The 13,956-nt window shown below is 36.7% G+C and overlaps 1 protein-coding gene across 1 annotated transcript; it reads right to left on the reverse strand.

The window, feature by feature from the left end:
- Positions 1–13,155: 13,155 nt before the first annotated feature.
- Positions 13,156–13,953, reverse strand: LOC114637008 (olfactory receptor 6C6-like; the record flags this gene model as incomplete). Its single annotated transcript, XM_028785139.1, has 1 exon — positions 13,156–13,953. A coding segment is annotated over one exon (798 nt), but the record flags the coding sequence as incomplete, so codon positions are not given.
- Positions 13,954–13,956: the final 3 nt, after the last annotated feature.

Below are 13,956 nucleotides of genomic sequence, written 5' to 3' on the forward strand. Positions count from 1 at the left end.
TACTCCTGTGCATGGGGCCTAATCTTGAGGGGAGGGCATAGATGTAGACATTCTACTTTTAAAATTTGTTAAAAAGTATTAGATTTCATCATAACATTTCAAAGTTAATTTCTTTTCAAAGAATTTACAATAAATATTTATATATTTAATATTTTATTCTTTGATTTTTAAACATGATTATAATGTATTTAGAATGTGTTCATTCCCACTCCTCCTCCTCCTAACTCATCTCATATCCATCACTCTGCCTTTCTTTCTCTTTTTAAAAAAATAATTCAAGGACTCCAATTTTTGATGCCCATATATTCACGAATGTGGGGCTATCCACTGAAGTGTGGTCAACCTACTAAGAACCACATCTCCGAAGAAAACTGCCTGTCATTTGATTATAAGCTTCAGCTATCAATAGCTCCTCAACTAAAGGCAGAGGTTTCTGAGGCCTTATCTCTTTAAGCTGTTAGGTTGATTGTCTTGAGGTGTGCAGGTCTTGTGAAGATGGCCAAAGCTGCTATAAGTTCATGGATGCCTCGGTCCTGCCATGTCCAAAATACATCATTTTGCTTTGGTCCTTCCTGATCTCTGGCTCATACAATCTTTCTACCCCTTCTTCCATAATGGTCCCTAGGCTTTCAGTGACAATGGCAGCAGGGAGGTGGTAGTTATATAGATGTCCTATTAGTGGTGTGCAATTCAATAAAACTTATTTGCTGAACTTTGCTTAGTTATGAGTTTCTGCATTAACAACTATCCATCTCACAAATAAACTTCTCTGATCAAAGTAGACTTATAGAGGGAAGCTTTATACTATGTACATTTAGCAAAACAATGGTAGTAAGATCACTCCTGTTACCTGTAAGATCTAGCTTCTAGTTATCTTTCTATTGCTTCATAAATATCATGGCCAAAAACAACTTAGGAAAACAGGGCTTATTTTAGCTCATGATTCTAGAAGTGATTTGAGGTAAGTGGAACCATTTCACCAGAGAGAAAAACTGGAAAGGATAGGGAGATTAAGGAATCCTGGCAATTCTCATAATTGAGAACAGTAGACTGTTTGAATCTACTCCCGATCAGGCACATGACCAAAACACCCCACTAAGTGGGCCATGACAACTGGTCACATAGCATAGAAACCCAGAGTTCTCTGTGCTAATGAGGTATCTAGATGAGGCCCGAGGGTTTAACCTATAAATGTCCCTTCCTTACCATTTATTACAGGTAAGAGAATAAATGGTAAAGAATTGTTTTCATAAACTTAAGACAGGAGATTCTAGGCATATGGATTACAATGCTGTATCTGAATTGAAGCAAGATATGAGTGAGAGAAGTCAGCGTTTGAATTAACACAAGGACAACTTTTACACACCATGCATTACATTACACCTACATTTAGATCTTTTACAATTGTTTGGTCTATAGGATTGTAGGATATATTAGTAACAAGCCTTATGCCATAATGTGTAAAAAAAATGTTTTAGTCTACCAGATACATATGTCAAAACATCATCAGTTTCAGTCTACAAAGACAACTTCAAAATAATCATCATCTCTAATAAATAAGTAATTTCAGATTCATCCTTTTTAGAACTTAAGGCAGAATCCCAGTAAAATCCTGATAGGAATCAATTGTATGATGTATTAACACATGTACATATAAAACACATAATCTATTGAATGATATTGCTTCAAAGTGTCATTATCAAATATAACCAGTATTCTTAATTAAAAATATTGATATTCACCTAGTGATTGATCTTTGAAAATATAAATATAATATCTAGTTCAATTATATTGGTTTATATCTGAAGTCTCTTAATCTAGCATTTCTATGGACTGACATTCTGCAATTTTGTCACAAGGCAGCATTGTAAGATTTAGATTGGATTTCTCTGGAGATTCATCATTTGGGAAAGCGTTTTCCAATATATGTTCCATCACCTCCACAATCTAACATATAATTTTCAGTCTTCTATTTCTCTAAGTCTGATTCATTCTGATCCTTTTAAAAGAGGATATGTAAGATTTTATTCATTACTGAAAATGTTATTATTTCTATGCTGATAATGGAAACAAAATTATATAGAGTCCTTGTGTTCTTTGTCATTGCATTCTTTGTTAATTTTTTTTTAATTTTAAGAAAATGTATTGATAATGGTATCAGGGAGTAGGTATTTTGAGATTTCTATTTGTTCATTAGTTTACTAAATATGTTTTACTGAATCAGTATACTTTCATTTTCATTAATTTATTTATTATTTACTTTGCATCCCAATATCTGTGTCCCTTTTTTCCCAGTCCCACCTCCTCCCATTGTTCTACCCTTCTCTTATTCTCTGGGAAGGGGGAGATCCCCTGGGTATCACCTCACCATGGTGCATCATGTCTCTGCAGGAAACTAGGCCCATCCTGTTCCATTGAGGCCAAACAAGGTGGCCCAGTTAGAGGTACATGATCTATGGATAGGCAACAAACTCAGGAACAGCTCCTACTTCAGTTGTTGGGGAAGACCAAGCTTTACATTTGCTACATATGTGTGTGGGGCCTATATCTAGCCCATGCTAGCTCTTTGGTTGATGGTTCAGCTTCTGGGAGCCCGCAAGTGTCCAATATATTTGAGTATGTGGGTCTACCTGTGGAGTCACTATCCTCTTTGAGTCCATTAATCACTTGTCCAACTCTTCCACAAGACTCCCCGAGGAGATACATCTAATGTCTGGCTGTGGGTGTCTGTATCTGTTTCCATGAGCTGCTGGGTGGAGCCTCTCAGAGGACAGTTTTGCTAGGATCCTGTTTGCAAGCATAACAGAGTATCATTAATAGTGTCAGGGATTGGTTCTTGTCCCTGGGATATGTCTCAGTATGGACCAGTCATTGGCTTGCCATTCCCTCCCTCTCTGTTCTGTCTTTGACCCTGGACATCTTGCAAACAGGACATGTTTTGGATTGAAGGCTTTGTGGCTGGATTCCTGTCCTGCCTGGCTACAGAAGGTGGCCTCTTTAGGCTCTATATCTCCCACTGGTAGGAGTCTCAGGTAGAGTTACCCTCATAGATCCCCTTGGGATTCTCCCCCATTTCTAGGTCTCTGGCACGTCCTAAAGATGTGGAAAATTTATCCTAGAGACAGGGAAAACTGAGAGGAGTAGAAGGAAAAGAAACTCCCACATCTCCAATTTTCTTTCTCTCTTCCTTGCCCTCCCCATTCCCCTACCCGATTCTCCTCCCCATCTGCTACCACACTTTGTTCCCTCCATCCATCCACCTCCAATATATATTTCATTTCCTCTTCTGTGAGTGATTGAAGATCCCTTTCATGAGCCCTCCTTGTTATTTGGTTTCTTTGGGACTGTGGATTATAAAATGGTTATCCTGTTATGACTAGTATCCACATATAAGTGCATGTCTGCTTTGACTTAAGCACCCATCCTATAAGAAGGAACCCATGTTCACATTGCTTAGATAACCAAGAATCTAAAATTAGGTAGCCCAGAGACATAGGGTATAAACAAAATCCTGGGACCAAAAAAAATTTAAGGTGATTTCTAATGATATTCTGCTATAAACATAGATCAGTGTGAACAGATGTGAACAGAAGCAGTGACCCTCAGCCAGAAATTATGTAGAGAGAGAGCCTAAATTGGAAGTCTCCATCAAAACCTGCCCTTCAGAGCAGAAGAGGAGGTGGAAAGAGTGTAAGAGCTGGAAAGGATGGAGGATATCAAGAGGACAAGGCATTCTGAATCAACCTAGCAGGGCACATATAAGCTCACAAATACTGAAGCAGCAAGCATGGGGCTTACTTACATGGTTCTACACTAGGCCCTCTGCATATATATTGTAGGTATTAGCTTAGTAGATTATGAGACTCCTAAGTGTGAGAATGAGTGGGTCTCTGAATCTTTTGCCTGCTTGTAGACTCTTCCTCTTGTTGGGTTGCCATGTCCAACTTCATTATAATAACTTTTGTTCACTTATTATATTTTATTTTGTCATGTTTTGTTGTTATTTCTTAGAAACTTATTCTTTTATAGTAAGAAACAGAAAGGGGGAAGATTTGGATGAGATTGGAGATAGGGAAAACTGAGAGGAGTAGAAGGAGGAGAAACTATAATAAAAATATATTGTATGAGGAAAGAATTCATTTCCGGTGAAAGAAAAAGAGAAAGAAAAAGAATATGTATGTATGTTCACATACATATATTCATGTTTCAACAAGTAATGCTGCTCAAACATGTACATGGATGCTATTTCACCTATACCCTTCTGCTGTGTAAATAATAAATGCGAAAATAAAAAAGAAAGAAAAAGAATATGTATGTATGTACATATACGTATATTATGTTTCAACAATTAAAAAAAAAAAGAAGCCATGACTTTGAAAGAGAACTACTGGGAAGGTTAGAGAGAGTAAAGTTAAGGGGATATAAGCAATTATATAATCTTAAAAGAAATAATTAAGAAAGAACAATGTGGTATGGCAAAAATAAATAAATAAAACCTTACATATAGTTCAGTCTAACTGACCAGATGCTCCAGACATAAATAAATGCAACTATAGCTACATGAATTTTGACGAAGGTGCTACAAATAAACATAGAGAAAAATGTAGTCTATTAAATAAATGATTCCTGTAAAACGGTATCATTATGCAAAAAAAGAAATGAAATTAGATGTTATCTCTCACTTTTTATAAAATTCAATTCCAAATGAATCAAGACCTTATGTAAGACCTCTATAAAAGAAAGTAAGGTGTATTTATCAGTACATAAGAACAGCAAGGATGGAGTCTGGTCGATCAGGAATTAAGATCGATAATTTAAAAATGTTTCTTGACGAGCTTAAATGCTTCTACATAGCAGAAATATCTATAGTGTGAAAAGGTAGCCCATAGAAAAGAAGAAATCTTTACCAACAAGATTAAGATTTAGAGTACAAATAGAACTAAAAAATCCTAATCTTTAAGAGAACAAACAACCCATTCAGAAAATGGGATGTGAATCTGACCACAGAATCCTCAAAAGAAAAAGTAAAGTGAAAAATACATATTTTAAAAAGTGATCAACTCATTTGAAGAAAAGACAAATTAAAACTACTTTGACATTTCATCTTACAACAGTCACAATGGCTATTATCAAGAAATCAAATGATAACTAATGCTGACATGGATTATAAAAATGAACATATATTCACTGTTGTGTGCGTAAACCAAGTGCAGTCACTGTGAAAATTAGTATGGAGCTTTCTAGAAAAGCTAGAAATAGAAGAACCATAGTACTCAGATACACCATTCATAGGAATGTAAGCAAATTAATATACATCATCCTACAGAGATATTGCTTTGCCATGTTCATTGGCCTTTTGTGCTCAATAGCTAAGAAATAGAGTTTGAATAAATGTATATCAACAGATGAATAGAAAATTATTACATGGGACAATTTTAGAATGCTGTATTTTTAGAAGTTAGCAAACTAGAAAAGGGCCATGGATTGGGATAGCTTTAAACACAGGAAGAAGGTTGGAACATAGAACATATGAAAACGGGGGGGAGGGATTTCAGGGTGGATAGTTTAATGGATGTAGTTGTGGTGTGGGAGAGACGAGGTGGAACAAGTGGGAGTAACTAAAATAAAATATTACATTCTCTTGTCATTCTTCCTGTTTGTATAGTATAGAGAAACCAATCTTGAAATTCCCATCTTGTTAGTGGTAAATAAAAGGGACCAATGGATGGCTCAAGCCAGAAGTGAACCCTCTGAAGACCAACACTCCAGCCAAGTTGTGATCACTGATACAATGGTGGCATGACTAGCCTGGAGGGTAACCAACTGTATTATGATTGGATGCTGACTGACATTACAAGAGGAAATTCTCATATGGTAGTACAAATAGCCAAATCTTTGGCTGATGAAGTCTTAGAACCAGTGGGGCGTACATCATACCACTGTTTAGCTAAATTGTCATATCACCACACTACCTTCTAAATGTTATGTTTGTATACATACACAAATGCTACTCCTGGTCTTACTCCTAGAGGCTTCTTTTATAATAAATGATTGTGAGTGAAAGGATACATGTCTGCTTAAGGTACTGATCAAAGGTGGTGTTTGAGTGATCAGTCCTAAACAGGACATTCACTTTATCTATTAAAGGCACATGGGCATTACAGAGAAGGGTTAGAAAACTCTAAGGGTCCAAAGAGGGCAGAAAGGTTGGGAAATATTATCTTCTGGGCATGACACAGCCAATACTATCATGACCTTAGAGAAGTTAGGTCTGCCTGAAATGGGCATAGAAATTCTGGGTACTGTAATGTCAATCAGGGATTTCCAGGAGGCTAAGAGAGTACTAGACCTCCCAATTGAACTACTGGATACTGATGAATTCCGAGCAAGGGTCAGTCATGGTCTTTAGTTGTATACTCACTGAGTAGACACCCAGACTGCAATGAGTAGTTAAAATTGATGCCACACAGAAGCCACTATTTAAAAGAAGACAAGAATGTAGGAGTGGGATGTTTATGGAGGAGAAGTAGTTATTAGGAGTGGGAAGGAGCTTAAAGATGAAGAAATTATATGAATTGTAATATATTTATACATGTATAATTCAGTAAAAATTAATAAAATAATTATAAATAAATTATTTCTGGAAAAAAAGAAACATCTCCTTGGTATTTTAAAGATGCAAGATTCTATGTTATAAATTTTAGCTGTGGTGTGTGTGTGTGTTCTTGTGCGTGTGTGTGTGTGTGTGTGTACATATGTGCACTTGCTAGCTTTATATTGTGTCTACTTTTTCATGTTGTGCTCACCTGAGCATGTTTACAGAGAGGCCAAATGTCAGGTGTCTTCTAGTCTTTTCCATCTTATATTTAGAAATGGTCTCTTCAATGGCATGGAGCTTATAATTTGTGGCAGAATGACTGGCTAGCAAGCTACTGGGATTCCAATTGTTCCTAACTCATGAGTACCAATACAGCTTTTATATGAGTGTTTGTAATTTGAACTCAGTTCCTCAGGATTGTGTAGCAAGTCTTGTAACTACTGAGCCACCTCTCTAGGACATAATTATGCATTTAGTTCCAAATATATACCTGCAAGTATTGTATTTTTGTATAGACTACATTTTATAATCAATGAAATTATAAACATTTACATTCTCAGAGAATATTTCATGTCAATATCTGTAAATATTACTAATCTCAGTACTTTAAAAATTAAACTCAAACAAAAACCTATGAAATTTTTTTCACAGGGTATAAAAATTACTGACAGGAAAGAATCTGTTGTAGAACTTGTAAATGAATCTTTTTTGCTCTGGTAACTGATAGATTTTAGAATACAGATGCAGTTTATTTCCAGATAAGTGAAAGATTCGTGATATAATGTTACTTATTTTACAAATTATACTTTTCAATGATTCTTTCCATTCCAACTATAGACTTAGGATCTGGGCTTTCAATCAGAGCTTCAGAGGGGTTGGGGAGTATTATAACTGCATCTTCTGAAGTTGAGTATTCATAATGGTTTGAATTTCAAATGTTCCTATGTAATAGAAGCAAATTGTAGACAAAATGAAAATTAAGTCAATATTTTTTGACCTTTTCCCGACACAGACATGACCAATGATAGAAGTATGAATTGTAACTTCTGATTCTACAGCCTGAGGTGTTTTCACAGAAGCTGTGTTTAACTGCATGCCAACAGAGCAGCATCACTTATGACCCTCTTATAGAAGGAGGAGGAGCTGGGAAGCTGTTTCCTAGCATCTGTTTCCCTTAGTGCTTCTTTTGCAGACTTTTCAGAGGGTGGGTTTTGTATATAATTCGGTAATGGGAGATAGAGAAGAGACTTGTTCTTTGTATCCATGGTGATGATCTAATATGACATCCATTGAGGGTTTTCAGTTTGGGAACCATTTACATTTGTGGCAAAATCATTAGCAAACACTCAGACAGTACTGAAAATCACTATCATTTCCTACTGTCACTTCACTTGACTGCTGAATTCTAGTCCAAATCCTAAATGTTGTCAGCAGTTTTCAAGCTTCACCTGCATGAGTTCTTCAAAAGGATGTTGAATATTGTCTACTGTAGAAATAAATAAATAAATCACTTTCCAATTTCAGCTTGGATGGGTTCTTATAGAAAGTAACAGAATTGGAATAGGTCCTTCCATGTTGGGAGCACAGCATGAAGATACTTGTTCCCACAGATCTCTATGGAAATCAGAAATCTTAAGAAATGACAATGAAGGATTATTTCCAATGGGAAAGAAATGTAAAACCTGTTCTTCCATCTTGAAAGCTGGGAAGTGAGAGTGACTAATAAATAGCCTATTGGGCAATGCCATATCAAGCTCCTACAACAAGGACCATAAGTGGTTAGTAATTTAAATAATCCTTACATTCAGGGGCTTCCCAAGCTTCAACAATCAGGAATCGAAATACATAATAGTCTAAAGGAATCTCAAATTATCTGTATATCCTGAGGCTTCCCCAAAGCTCTATAACCTTGTTGGAGATATTTAACCTCCCAAGTGACCTCTATATTATCTGTATTACTGAAACCCTACCTTAGGCCCTTAGGCTAGTACAATCTGAATTGAGTTTTCATTCTCATCTCTTCAGTTAGCTTCCCTGCCTGCCATGGCCACCTATAGGGTCCCCTTCATTCCATGAGTTCTGTTTCCTTCTAAGGATTATTTCTAAAACTTTGGAGGAGAATTGGGTGAAACCCTGTTTGGTAGACAGTCAAGCCACACCCCTGCAAAGGTACATTCTGGAAAGATAAAGCTTAAAAGAGTTGGCACGGTACTATATCTATTTTCTACACGTATTGAGGTAACATTCATCATTGTATTTTTCTGAAAGAAGAAAAATAGCAACACAGTGCCAAAAGGGAATGAGATCTGTTAAATAAAGAGGTGCAACAGACAGGCTGACACATCAAATCAGCACATGGACTCAAGTATAGCATGGAACATGTCAAAGCCTGCTCCTCCAACTTAGCTGTAGCCATTTTGTTGCCTACCTGCCAATAATTTCATAATGCTACTGACACAGAGATGTTGCTTGTCTCACAGCAAGGTCAGGTAAACCACATACCCTGTTATTTTCTGAGGTTTGTTAATCCTAAGAAATTCCAGAACCATAAGATCCACTTAGGGTCAATCAAACTAAAGGTCATTTAGAACTCTTCTGTCTACCTAGCTGAAATAGTTTGAGTCAGAGCTGACCACGGGACAGCACTTCTTGCACCTGCACATGAGCTTACTGTGGTTTTTGCCTTTATAAACTGTCCCTGGGAAACATTTGTGGTCACAGTCAGCTCTTGAGTCTGGTCTGTGGGCCTGATGGATCAGTTCTGACTGAGATTGGTATATGTATGGTTTGTGGGGTGACTCCTGGACTCCATCAGGAGACCTTAAATTTTTATGTGAGCTCATAAACTCTATATATAACATGCAAATTGAGTATTTTCTTTCTATTAAATTTTCATAAGGGACAAGATTATCTACAGAGACTGAAATACAAACTGTGGATACTTCATTTAATTACTAAAGGACATGGGAGGTATTGGGGCAGTGACTGGAGAGATGAAGTAGAGACCTTAAGGTAGGAAAAAAAAAGAGTAATAAAGAAAACAAAAGGGGATACACTGGCGTGCGTGTGTGTGTGTGTGTGTGTGTGTGTGTGTGACAATTTAACTCAAACTGGAGTCATCAGAAGGGAGGAAACCTCAGTTGAGGAAATGCCTCCATGAGATTCAGCTGTAAAGCATTTTCTCAATTAGTGATCAGTGAGGAAGGGCCTAGCTCACTGTGAGTGGTGCCATTGCTGGGCTGGTGGGGTAATATTATGACAATTCTGACCATGTTTTGGGGGGGATTGTGGAAAAACTTTGGAACTTTCGGCAAGAAAGTCCACTGAATATTGAGCGCTAAGTGGGATGTTCTTTAGGATTTTGGGAGATAAGAATTTTGAGAGCAATGCAGGAGATGGAGGCCTGGTATGTGAAGTTTCAGAGGTAAATTTAAAGATTCTGTCAGGACATTTGCTATTTTGAATTAAGATTCTGTCATTCTGGTCAGCTGAGGGTGAAGAGTCTATAGAAGAATTTTAATCCATCCACAGGCTTCTCTGGAAAGTGATCACATATAAAGGTACGATTCAGCCAGAATGCAGACATGCCCAGAATTACACTGTGATTTGGCTGGAATACAGGCACACTGTTAGTACACAACTTTAATCCCAAACAATGAAGGTAAAGTTATTTTGTAGAAGGAAGGAGCCATGTTTGAAAGTGATATCTGGGCTTGGCACCATGAAGAGACCCTTGAGAGGCTATTGGTCAAAGTGCAACCCAGTTCAAATAGAAGATCCCAGAAGTTTGGAGATGCCAGTACTATGGGACAATCACCAAGAGTAACAACAGCAGTGGAATCGAACCTTGGAAAACAAGCTCTGTGTGGTGGAGAAGTGGGTGACCCAAACCTTTGGATGACTCTAGAAGTTCCTGAGTGGGTCCCAGATATTGAAATTTTGGAGTTTGGTTGGCTTTGTTTTGATTGTGACTGTGACATGAGTTTTCCCTCTTGAAGTAAGAAGTATTACTTAACTCATAGTTAAGAGATTTTAAAATGTACAAGACCTTGGTTTTAAAAATTGCATATTATAAAGGCACTGGAATTTTAAGGCCTTTTAAAGTGATGTATGTTTTCAATGTGAGAACTTTGGCCTGAATAATAAACAAAGCATTGTAGCTTAATATTTATGTGTTTGTGTGTTAAGTTGACAAGGGGTCAGTTGTACTGGCTGGTTTTGTGTGCCAAGTACACTCAAGCTAGAGTCATCATAAAGGGAGGAACTTCAGTAGAGGTAATGCCTCCTTGAGATCCAGCTCTAAAGCATTTTCTTGACTAGTGATCAGTCAGGGAATATCTAGCCCATTGTGGCTAGTGCCATTCCTGGGTTGGCGGTTCTGGGTTCTACAAGAAAACAGGCTGAGCAAGCCATGTGAGAAGAGTAAGCAGAACTCTTCCATGGCTTCTGCATCAACCCATGTCTCCAGAACCCTGCCTTGTTTGAGTTCCTGTTCTTGAGTTCTTTCAGTGAGGAACAGTGCTTTTGAAGTATAACAGAATTAAAAACTTAACCCCCAACTTGCTTTATGGTATTTCTATCAAAGCGATAGAAACCCTAATTAAGATAGGAGACTGTCTATTTGTGAAGATTAGAGAGACTGGGGAAAGGCATGGGTGAGCAGTGTTGAGATTAATTAGGAAAAACTATAGTAACACATATGCATTATAAATATGCCATAATAAACGCTATTACTTTTGATTATGTAATTTAAAAATTATAATGATAAAAGAAAAAGATTAAGGAGAATAGTCGCTATTATGGCTCTTGTAGTTCCATTTGCATTAATATTTGTCCAATCTATTTATATTAATATAATTGTGCACTATTTTGTATGAGAGCTATATCATTAATTTGATGAAAAGTGACTGAAGCTGAATTGCTTAGAAAATTTCAATTTACAAATAAAACTTCTTCAATCAGTGGTATAAAAGTATTATGTGTTTACTAGGTTTCATAAATTATTTTCATTTCTTCTATGAAGAAATAAAGAGTATTTAGCATCAAAGCATGGAGTCAAATTATTTTTACTGTCAATAAAAATTTCTGGAAAGAAGCTGTGTGGCTAAGGGAGAGTAGACTGATTAGAAATTCAGTGCCACAAGGAGACTGGAATACTGAGGATATAGATGCTAACCCCCTTACCTGTGCTAGCTTAGCCCCATGAAGAGTATTCCTTGCCAACTTTTGTGTCAGAAATCCTGTGACAAATAGAAAAAAATTGACATATATATGGCTTCCAGTTTAACGTTTATATGGATTTCCTGTGTGTTTGATCAAGTAGGTCTCTGCATCTGTATCTGTTTCTTATATCTTTCCTTGGGCTCTTTTCTTTCTGTTTGTTTTGTCATATTCCAATGGGTTAGTTTTTGTTTTATCTTATATTTTATTATCATTCCTTGGAAGCCTGTTTGTTTTCTAATGAGAGACATAATCAGGGTAGATCAGAATAGGAGGGAGATAGGTAGGAACTAAGAGGAGCAGAGGGAAACTAATCAGAATGGATTATATGTAAAAATATCTATTTTCAATAAAAGGATAAGAGAAATTAAAAAATTCAAGAACAGTAGAAAAATGCTTTGGAATCTGTTCATAGATCAGTTGCTTCTATGACCACAAATCTAAGCTTATCTTCAGGTAACATCTGAAGCCTATAGGAAAGATTCTCCACCTTTCTGTAATCCAATTTCCAGATGCTTCCACCAGTTTATTTAAGAAATATCTTGATTTATGGCTTACTTTGATCTGTTACTAAAAGAAAAAAACTTCATAAGACGATTTCCAATAGAAATATGGAACTATAAGTAACATAAATCTGTTTCTAGGAAACAACGACTAAATATCTTTGGCTCTAGAGTAAATATCTTTAATTTTCTCTGACAACTAAGCTGTATTACTTTTACTTTGATATTACTGAACAAATGATCTAATTATGATGACAACTAATTCTAAATGATTATAAATGTAGAGGGGAAACACCTTATTCCTTTGCAATCTTCACATGTCTCATCACAGTACCCTTCAATGTTTATTTTCTTTATTCATATGACAAGCTTCCTCATGTGGATCCTTCCTTCTACAAGACTAATTTAATGTTCAGATCAACTCAGATTCCCTAGGGATTTTCTATGACAAAGTCCATCACATTATAGATTCATTTCATGCTCTCTGCTAGTCTCTATTTTTAACAATGCAAAATATTAAACTCCAAAAATGCTTAGCAAATAATTATGGACATAGAACTAATTCAGATTGTCTAACAGCATTTACTTGTACAGTACATTTAGTAAATTAAACCTATCACAAGAGGAGAGATTTCTGAGCAAAGATAGAATTTCACATTATGAACTGAAGAAGCATTTTGCTCCTAGTGATTCAGAAGATCAATTCTGAGAGATAAACCTAGGACAATTAGAATACTTATTATGATCTAAGCAGTAAAGGAGAGAAATAGCATAGGCCATCATGGATATATATGACATTAATTTTTATTTTTTCAGTCATTTCCTAACAGCATGCTATTTAAGTCTAAATCTTAATTCACTGTTTTGAGAATAACACAATCTGTGAAGCACCTGCTTGAAAGCATCCTTCACCTGCTGGTTCCTTAGAGTGTAAATGAAAGGGTTCAGCAAAGGCGCCACAGAAGTGTTGAGCACACTTACACCTTTATTTAAAGCCACCCTCTCCTTGGCTGATGTTTTCATGTACATGAAGATACAACTCCCATAAGTAATGGAGACAACAACCATGTGTGAGGAGCAGGTGGAAAAGGCCTTTTTCCGTTGTTGAGCTGAAGGGAATTTTAGGATTGTTTTGATGATGAGTGTGTAGGAGAGAATCACTAAGATCAAGGTGATGATAAGTGTCATTATAGCTAAGACAAAAGCCATCCATTCTATGAAACGTGTGTCTGTGCAAGACAGCTGGAGGACAGGAGAGGTGTCACACAGGAAGTGATCTACAGTTTTGGAAGCACAGAATTCCAGTTTGAGTCCCAACATTAAAGGGGGGAATATGGATAAAAACCCAGTCACCCAGGAGCTGATAACTAGTATGTGGCATACTTTGCTATTCATGATGATGGGGTAGTGCAGTGGTCTGCAGATGGCTACATAGCGGTCATAGGACATGGCAGCCAAGAGGTAAAACTCAGTGATAAGTAGTAGAAAAAAGAAGAATAATTGAGCTACACAAGCATTGTAGGTAATTGTTTTGTCTCCAGTGAGAATGCTCATCAAGAATCGTGGAATACAGGCAGTTGTGAATGCAATTTCCAAGAACGAGAAATTCCGCAGAAAGAAGTACATTGGAGTCTT

Source organism: Grammomys surdaster, unplaced genomic scaffold, assembly GCF_004785775.1.
Source record: "Grammomys surdaster isolate TR1022 unplaced genomic scaffold, NIH_TR_1.0 125125, whole genome shotgun sequence".
NCBI lineage: Eukaryota > Metazoa > Chordata > Mammalia > Rodentia > Muridae > Grammomys > Grammomys surdaster.